Source organism: Peromyscus eremicus, chromosome 19 (assembly GCF_949786415.1).
Source record: "Peromyscus eremicus chromosome 19, PerEre_H2_v1, whole genome shotgun sequence".
NCBI classification, from domain to species: Eukaryota; Metazoa; Chordata; class Mammalia; order Rodentia; family Cricetidae; genus Peromyscus; species Peromyscus eremicus.
This window is the reverse complement of record NC_081435.1, coordinates 49,916,896-49,926,692: the sequence shown is the minus strand read 5'-3', so window position 1 is coordinate 49,926,692 and position 9,797 is coordinate 49,916,896. Positions and strand designations below refer to the sequence as shown.

Genomic DNA, 9,797 nt, shown 5'->3' with positions numbered 1-9,797 from the left:
AGAGAACATGAGTTCAATTCCCAGCATCCACATGTCAGCTATGACCTGGTACATTTCTGTATTTCCAGTCCTAGGGAATCTGATGCTCTCTCCAGATCTTCAAAATAAGCACAAATACAGTGAACAGACATACATGGAGATAAAACTCCCATACACATAAAATAAATGAATTTAATTTTAAAAAATTTAAAAAGAAAATTATTACATTTTCTCATTTTCAACACATCCTCAGATATCCACCGTATAACAAGAAAATGATGCCACACTCCCAAACAATTAAAAACAAAACTACCTAACTCTCCCCAAATGTGTAAATACTTCGATTCCTAATGAAATACAAAGGGTAAAATTACTGCCTCGGTGCCTGCAAGTCCTCAAGGGGGAAGGACGCCAAAAACTATTTTTCAAAGAGTGTGCTGAGAAACTCTGTGGCTGTTGAAGTCACCTCCTGCGTTCTTGCCAAATAACCGAAAGGGAATATGCTGAGAGTCTGGGAATGGGGAAAAGGGGTGTGATTTTTGAGTGCTTCAGGAGGCTGGTACCTGGATGCGGACCTGAGTGTCTGAATGCTCCGCAGTCCACATCTCCCGGTGAGTGCTTGTGTGCTTTTCTTTCTGCGTGCTTCTAGGTGCCCCTGTTTGTTTACAGCCACCCTTCTGTGTTGGACCAGGAGACAGCTGTCGTCTTCAGCGTGAGCGGGCGCGGGTGTGTCTCCGTGTCTGTGGCTGTGGTTCGGCATAAGTCTGAGCATGTCCCTGTCAGCCGGGTGCGTTTGTGCCTGTGTGTGCGTGTCCGTGTGAGCTTGCTCAGTCTCTCTGTTCCTGATGGAAAACGCGCTGTGTGCCACCTGCGTCCAGAGACCTCAGCCCGCAGAGAAGATCTGCACAGGCAGGTGAAACTTCCAGACTATGTTTGGTTGGCGGGTCGCACAGCAGCCCCAGATTTCCCTCTCTAGGGCCCCGCTAGGGTAGCTGGGAGGGAGTGGTGGCTTGGCCTCCGGGGGAGCAACTGGGCCCCGCCCGGGCCAACCCCGGGAGGAGGCGGGCTAGACGGGGAGGGTTGGTCCTTGGTGCCTCGCCCCTCCGGGCATGCGGTCGTGCCATTGGCCCAAAGTTGCTGCACGTCACGGGGCAATTACCCTAAAGTCCGGTGCACATAACGGGCAGGTCTCACTGTGAGGCTGTTTCTCCTGCGTTCAGGCTGCAGCTAGCAGGCACCGCGAGCCCCGAGCACCCCACGAGCTGAATGTGCAGGACGCGCCCCCAGCACAGCCGCTGAATGAAGCTTCCAGGAGTCCGCCCCCGGCCGGCTGCGCCCCGTCGGAGGTGCACCCCCTGAGAGCGCCAGGGCGCCGAAAGCCGGCGCGCTCACCTGCTTTCTGCCAGCCATGGGGCCACCCGGGAACGACAGCGACTTTTTGCTGGCACCCAACGGGAGCCGTGCGCCAGACCACAACATCACTCAGGAGCGGGACGAAGCGTGGGTGGTAGGCATGGCCATCGTCATGTCGATTATCGTCCTGGCCATCGTGTTTGGCAACGTACTGGTCATCACAGCCATTGCCAAGTTCGAGCGACTACAGACGGTCACCAACTACTTCATAACCTCCTTGGCGTGTGCCGATCTAGTCATGGGCCTAGCGGTGGTGCCGTTTGGGGCCAGTCACATCCTTATGAAAATGTGGAATTTTGGCAACTTCTGGTGCGAGTTCTGGACTTCCATTGATGTGTTGTGCGTCACAGCCAGCATTGAGACCCTTTGCGTGATTGCAGTGGATCGCTATATTGCTATCACGTCGCCATTCAAGTACCAGAGCCTGCTGACCAAGAATAAGGCCCGAATGGTCATCCTGATGGTGTGGATTGTATCCGGCCTTACCTCCTTCTTGCCCATCCAGATGCACTGGTACCGGGCCACACACAAGGAAGCCATCACCTGCTATCACAATGAGACTTGCTGTGACTTCTTCACGAACCAGGCCTACGCCATTGCTTCCTCCATTGTGTCTTTCTACGTGCCTCTGGTGGTCATGGTCTTTGTCTATTCCAGGGTCTTCCAAGTGGCCAAAAGACAGCTCCAGAAGATAGACAAATCTGAGGGAAGATTCCACTCCCAAAACCTCAGCCAGGTGGAGCAGGACGGGAGAAGCGGGCATGGACTCCGAAGGTCCTCCAAGTTCTGCTTGAAGGAGCACAAAGCCCTCAAGACTTTGGGCATCATCATGGGCACATTCACCCTCTGCTGGCTGCCCTTCTTCATTGTCAACATCGTGCATGTGATCCGAAACAACCTCATCCCTAAGGAAGTTTACATCCTCCTTAACTGGTTGGGCTATGTCAACTCTGCTTTCAATCCCCTTATCTACTGCCGGAGTCCAGATTTCAGGATTGCCTTCCAGGAGCTTTTATGCCTCCGCAGGTCTTCTTCGAAAGCCTATGGGAACGGCTACTCCAGCAACAGTAATGGTAAATCAGACTACACAGGGGAAGTGAGTGGATGTCAGCTGGGGCAGGAAAAAGAAAATGAGCTGCTGTGTGAGGACCCCCCAGGCATGGAAAGCTTTGTGAACTGTCAAGGTACTGTGCCTAGCCTTAGCATTGATTCCCAAGCGAGGAACTGTAGTACAAATGACTCACCGCTGTAATGCAGGCTTTCTACTTTTTAAGACCCCCTCCCTTACAAGACACTAACCAGACTATTTAACTTGAGTGTAATAACTTTAGAATAAAACTGTATAGAGATTTGCAGAAGGGGGGGACATCCTTCTGCCTTTTTTATTTTATTTTTTTAAGCTGAAAAAAGAACACAGAGAGAGACTGTATTTGAGTGCTTACTTGTTTCTTGTAGTTCAGTTCCTCTTTGCATGGAACTTAAAAGTTTCTGTCTGAAGTGTGTTGGTCCTAGAGGACTGTGTCTGTATGTTAGATGACTTTTCCATGTATCTACCTCATCGGTCAAGTGTTAGGGATACTATGTATTGCTGCTGGTAATTTGTATCTGAAGGAAATTTTCCTTCCTGTACCCTTGGACTTAACAAGCCTGTGTCTTGGACCTTTCTGCTGTGAATATAGACTCTCTCCCACTCCACTTATTTGCTCAAATGGAGTGTTGTAGGCAGGAATTTGAGAGACAGCTTCAGTTGTTTTCTGAGCAAAGTCTAAAGTTTACAGTAAATAAATTGTTTGACCATGATTTCATTGCACCTGTTTCTCCAAAACCTCTTGACTCTGAAGTGTCCTTGTCTTTCCCACTGGAACCCACAGGTAACTATGTGTCAGAACCGCCGAGTGGCTTAATATGGAAGGATACCAGAATGCCATGCACTGATTGCCTAGCCCTTCCCTGTGCCTTTGGGTCTCCAGATGCAAACCAGTATCTTTCCTGATTTCACTGGAGCCCCGAATCAGTCCCGCCTACTCTCAGCATAATCCAGTGTGTCCGACAGTTGCTATTCTGTGCTGTCGCCCAGGAAACCCTGACTCACAGAGACAGAGTTATGGGCATATGTTTTGTCCCACATGTCCCTGCCACCCACCTTCCAGCCCGGCTTGTTTAATAACTGTGTATATTTATATCATCGCCGTCTCTTACAGTAATGCCCTTTGTACTGCAGCTGGGCTTGGTGTATTCAGAGGGAGGAAGATGTTCTGTGCAAAAGCTATTCAGGAATCTCAGCATTCCAGGGGCAATCGAAGACCTTGGTCATAGACAGTAAAGCTTGAAGACACAGCTGGTTCATACCCTGAACATAGGTTCATCAGCCTCTCGTCCCTCCAGACCGCTGTCCCATGTATCCTCTCCTCCGATTCTCTGCACTTCTGTGTAAATCAAGCTTTCTCATGCCTGGCATTCCCATGCATTATAGGATGTTTAGCAGCAGACTAAATTCCCAGTTAATTCCAGTAGCACCTTCAAGTTTATAAATCATAGCCCAAAATAACCTCGGCAGTGACCTGTTACCCCTAAGGGTAAAGCAATCCTTAGCAGAAAGCCTAGTGTAGACTTTGAAAATCTAAATCAGCTGCGTTTTGCTATTTACTACAAATGCTGTGTTGCTGACACCTAGGAGAGGAGTTTTTTCCCAGTTTACTCAGTTATGACAGCCCCTTGGCCCCTCCTCCTCTTTCTTCTTCATCACACTGCCTTCTAAACTTGGGTCCCAGCTGCCCCAGAAGTTGCCACAAGAAGTTAAGGTTTTAGGTTCATACACAAGTTATTTGGGAGGGTTTATCAGCAGAGGTGAGGCCCGCAGGCCCTCACTGCCTGTTTGCAGAGAGATTATAATACTGTTAAGAGGCACAGAGGGAAATCACAAAAGTAAACACATTTCTTCTCGCAGCCCCATTCTATTTTTGCCTGTGTGTTGGAGCCAGAGCATGGCCCAGGTTTCACGGAGTGGATCGTCCTCCTTGGCAACCCCGGGCTGGAGAGGATCAGCCTGCGAGGTTCGCTGCCATGTCTTTCGCTCATAAAGCTGACTCTAGTTCTACCTTCCCTACTGTCCAAGGTCCCCAACACCAGCCTCCTCTGCTTCTCCAAAGCTCGGTGACTGGGGCCTCTGGTGAGCATTGATCTCTCACAGGGAGGCTAAGCCGGTGCTATGCAAAGTGCAATGTATATTATTCTGTGCTTTCCTGTTTTGGTCAAGGTTTCCATGCCAGTGTCCTCCTCCTCCTCCTCCTCCTCCTCCTCCTCCTCCTCCTCCTCCTCCTCTGGGCCTCATGGCCGGAGGTACAGCCAGCTTCTCATATATTCTACACATACCCCATAGCCTCCCGAGGTCTTGGATTTGGAAGAGCTCATAATCTGAACAGCCTGAAAGCCTAATAGAGGGAACGAACTGCTCAAGGTAAGTGACCAAAGATGCTAGAGGAGGGCTAAGCCAGGAGCCCAACTGCCTGCCAGGGACTGCTGTGTTCTGATGAAACCATAACCACTGAGCTCTGCCCTCGTCTGAGTGGTGGAGCCTTTCCTTGGGGCTGTGCCATACTTTGGTCATCAGGGCAAATGTTTTTGTATTTTTAATACAAAAATCGGGCACTAAATAAATCCTCTGCAAAAGGAACAAGAACTTCCTTTATTAAAATGAATCTACTAGGTTATTCCTTTCATTAGGGAAGCAGGAAGATCCCCTAACTCTTTGTGACCAGCAAGTAATTTCAAGCAACTTCAGTTAGAATTCCTCACAGTTTTAACATATAATGCATAATTATAATATATAATTAATATATATTAAAAACCTGCCTCTCATTATTTGTTAATTAAGTAGACAAGAACTATTATTAATAAATAAGTCAAGATTATGCCTACATTCTCTCAGCTAAAGGTACTTCTAATGCACTTTGTTAAAATTTCACCTATGAAGGTCAACGTCAATTCTCAGCTAAAAGGGACTTTTGCAATATTTGAGTCCCTTTAGGAATGCTTTAAGGTTAAGAACTTTGATCAGTTTTAAGGGGCTTGGAAAATAAGAATACCATGGGCCTATTGCAACCCTTGTTTTTCACCTTTTATGTAGTTTTTTTTCCCCCTCGTCTCTCCATGTCTCCTGTTTGTTGACATGCTAGTTACATAAGGTTTGTGTTGGATTCGGCACCATAAAGTTTTCTTTGCCTGGACAGCAAGTTCTCAGTGTCTGTCAAGTGAGAACCTTATCCTGAGATGCAAGCTGACAGGTGTGAACGGTGGCAGGCCAGGGTGGGCCTGCCTGCAAGATAATTACTGAGGCAAGGAATCTAGGAGGGGAAAGGAGCCTGGAAATAGGAGCTGTCCTTACTTGCTGCTGAGAACGTTTGTGATGGTCGATTGGCTGCCAGCTCCATCTGCGCCGGAAAGAGTCCTGGAGTACCCGTGGCACACCTGCTCTGTGCACCATGAGAGAGGTAGAGGCTGTGGTCTCCTCCTCCTGGACCCTGACATAATACTAAACGGCCATGTGCCATGAAATCGAACTGAAGGCTAGGGTTATGTGAGGCCACTGTTGAGCCCTGGGTCATCTTTACCATCTTCAGATGCAGTTGGAATAGTTGTCATCTAGCAAATAAAGCAACTGATGTTCAAAACGCCACACAGCCGGCTAGTTGCCGAGTAAATATCAGAACCTAGGTCTGTGTGATCTGAGGACGCAAGGAGCCTAGCACCCATGCAAAGCAGGAAGCGGCAGGGGGCGGGGAGACGCTTGTGATGTGTGCCAAAACAAGCGTCAGAACTGGAAATGCAATACCTTGTTGAGAGAAGAGGGAGGTTGTCGTGGGTGGGGGCAAGGAGGAATGTCCCTTCAAAACATGCGACTGTTGGATGGCTGGGGTCTGGGGCAGGAAACCAGTCACTAAAGTGCCTAGTTGACGTCTCTGGGTCTTGGCTTCATCTTTTCTTAGAGGATGAGGCCAAATAGAAAAAAAGGATATGAAACTTGAAAGGGAGCACAACAGAGTAAAACCAAAGCACAGGCTGCCACAGGTCCCGGCAAAGTCACCCTCAGTTCCAAAGTCAGGAAGGTCTTGTAAGTTGAATGGGTAGCTGAGCCTTGTGGACATTGGTCTAGGCTGTTCTAGACAGGTGCTGTTCTAAGGCAACGGGGCAATTAATTTCTGACTACCAAGAACAAGGAGGACTCGTGCACTTCATTAATAGTATAACCTCCATTCTTCCCTTCAGCTGCACAATCAGCACAGGGTCAGTTCTGTGCTAAACCTTCCTTTATTGACAGACAATACGAATATAATTTGATAGAGAAATGTTTAAAATACTTTGGAGAACAAATTTCCCAAGCACTTTCAAGAGCTTGAAATGCTGGTGTCTTTCAGGGCACTCGTGACTCACACCTTTAATCCTAGAACTCAGGAGTCAGAGACAAGAGTATTTCTGAGAGTTCGAGGCCAGCCTGGTCTTCAGAGCAAGTTCCGGGATAGCCAGAGCTACACAGTGAAACCTTGTCCTCAAAAAATCAAAACAAAAGAAATGCTGGTGTCTTGTGAATGATAGCAGGTAGGATGAGATGAAGCAATTTTAACTTCAATTCCTACAACTGGGGTTGGGGGTAGGTGTCAGCTCAACTTCTCACTTTCTTTCTCTTCCTCCTTCCCTGTCTCTTTATAGTTGAGTAATGCAGTTTCTTGGGGGGACCTCAGTTTGCTTATCTGTAAAATGAAGCCACTACAGATAGTATCCAAGCTGTGCTAAGCCCTGAATTTGTACAGCTGTTCATTGCAGAGGCTAAATAGAGATTTCTAAATATCTCATGTTTCTTGTTAGAGTTGATGACATTTGTTATGGAAATAATAGCTGAGCATTCTGAGGATAGTCAGTCTGCCCAGGACACGCTGTGAGGTGTTATCCAGTGTTGAAAGACTGTGTGAGGATAAGGCAGTGTCCAGTGTTTGTAAAGACTGGAGTACAAGCATGGCCTCATGGGTAGGCAGATTCCAGGGCAGGTAAAAGAAGACTTTCCTAAGCATCAAATAGGTTCCCTTTCCGAATAGTGAGCCTCCGATCTTTGGAAGCCTTCAATATGAAACACTGTTTAGGATGAAGCACAAAGTCTTCTACATCAAGCTGGCCTAGGTTCCTTCCACATCTGTGATCCCATTTCTTGAAAATAACAGACCTGATTTCCCTGTGTTCATCACTCCAGCTAGACTTCTCCCCCATTCCTCTGAATTTCAGAGGTTTCACCACATTCATAACTGGGAAACCTCCCGGGGAAATCAGAGTCTCAACAATCCTAGGCCATGGGGAGCATCCAGAAATAGAGCGATAAGGTTAAGCAGTTTTCCACATTATTAGACCTTTCATCAGCTGCTCTTCCCATGCCTTTGCAAATGACCTACTAACTCCCACAGAGAGCGTAATGAGAGCTACAAAGGTCTCTCTGCAAAGGCTATTACATCCTTCTCCACCCTCAGAATCACCATACTTCCTGTGGTCTGTCAGTCACCCTCACAGAGCTGGAAGAAAGCAAGGCAGGTCCCTGGCCAGCACAGAATACTCCAAATGGTCTAGCCCCCAACCTAGCGACCTAAGGTCTGTGGTAGCCCAGCAACTAATGGTCAAGGTTGGGAACCTCTGGCAGGCCACTTCCTCTCTCTACACATTTCATCTTGTCTTCAGAGAGGTACTCTGGGTGGCATGAACACCTACCTTTCCTCCATCCTCCAGTTACTATAGGAGTTCAGGATGTCTTCGGTGTTGAACATCTGGTCGCTTTGCCTTTATTTTTAAAGCACATTTCCTCTCATTAAATGGGTAGTAGATGCTTAATTTAGAATACTTTAAAGCAAATGACAGCACCAAGAAAGCTAAATCACACATCATGCTATCATCCAGAGACAACCATTGTTGAATTTCATGTGTATGCTTTCGATCTTAGTTTGAAGCATGCTTATTCAAGTGCATATACATGTGTTTTAAACCCCTGTAGAATTAGATTATTCACAGTGGCTTGCATTCACTGCTATCACTTTCACAAATACTCTCCCAAATGTTTCTAAATGTCATATGACCCAGATATTATCATTTTTGGTGACCCGTTGGCTTGGTGATACAGAGTCCTCCCAAGCTGTCACACATTGAGGTACAAAAGAACTGCCACTCTTTAAAAGTTGGACTCAGAATGTCTGACCTGAATATCCAAGAATCTGCACTTCAGAAAGTTCTCTGGACTTTTCTAATATGAACAGCTATGAACACCTTTTTTTTTTTTTAAAGAACAATCAGGTCTACTATTTTCAAAGACATACAAACATAGAATTTTTGAAAAATCAGACGACATTTTGAAGAATATGTTTTTCAGAGACATACGCATTGTAAGTGAAACAGAATGCTCCCTGCTCCCATCCTTGCCGAAGGAAGAAACAGCTGATTCTATACTAAACCTTGGTGAAAGCATGATCTTGGCCCTTTCTTAGCACATAGGACACTAACCGCTGGACTCTCGGGCCCGAGTTCTTTCTGTATTGTTCTATGCCTCCAGCCCCGCCTGCTGGCTTTGGTTCAGATTAGTCTGTTCAAGCCATGGAATGACCAACAGCTATGTGTGGGAAGCATGTCAGGAGGCTTCTGCTCCAACATCACCTCTTGTGAGCTGCGCAGGGTGACGGTCAATATCGACAGGCGCCGCCTCGGGTCTGTTGTCGCGTTATGAGTAAGGAAAGTGGCTTGAAGAGGCTAAATTGCCCAAGGTCACATGATCCACTAGAGTGAAACCAGAGCCCCATAGGATATGCCCACTTCTCCTCCCTGGAGGAAAGCAATGAAGAGAGGAGGGAGGAGACTGACTACACGAGGTGTGTAGTGGAAGGATGTAACTGTCCTTCTCCAGGAACACGTCTCTGAAGGGTCTCATTCCTTCGTGATCCTGGGAGCATCAGGGAGAACTTATACCATCCAGGCAGGCTGTCACTATGCATCAACTTCATGGAACCCCAGCACCAACCACTTCCGTTTAGTCCAAGCATAGTTGGAGTGAGTTTCTCTTGCTGGGTCTGGGAGGCAGCCAGAGGCATCTGGGGACGCACAGTAGTTTGCTCTGAGTTAAGTCTCCATTTTCTGTGAGGCCTTGACACCTCAAAACCATATGCTTTCCCCGTTTCTCTGCCTTGCTCAGTATGAGCATTAGAAGCCCAGGAGGGACCCCGATTTACTCCTCCTCACTTGGAGGAGTAAATCTCCTGCCACCCAGGTGTATGGTGACTGGGGTGACCCAGCAAGGCAGGGCAGCAGCCAAGAGTATGATAAGGTCTTTGCTGGCTTGTTCTATTTAGTTTTCAGACACTCTGAGGGGAAGCTGGACTTTCTAA

At 47.5% G+C, this 9,797-nt stretch overlaps 1 protein-coding gene across 1 annotated transcript; it reads left to right on the top strand.

Moving 5' to 3' along the window:
- Positions 1 to 1,185: 1,185 nt before the first annotated feature.
- Positions 1,186 to 3,182, top strand: Adrb2 (adrenoceptor beta 2). The gene has a single exon (XM_059246441.1). It carries the CDS (start codon positions 1,388 to 1,390, stop codon positions 2,642 to 2,644), a length of 1,257 nt encoding a protein of 418 aa, XP_059102424.1. The 5' UTR covers positions 1,186 to 1,387; the 3' UTR covers positions 2,645 to 3,182.
- Positions 3,183 to 9,797: the final 6,615 nt, after the last annotated feature.

Bases quoted from the DNA above. Each gene is read 5' to 3' on its own strand.
- Adrb2 (XM_059246441.1), top strand. From the start codon at position 1,388: ATGGGGCCACCCGGGAACGACAGCGACTTTTTGCTGGCACCCAACGGG.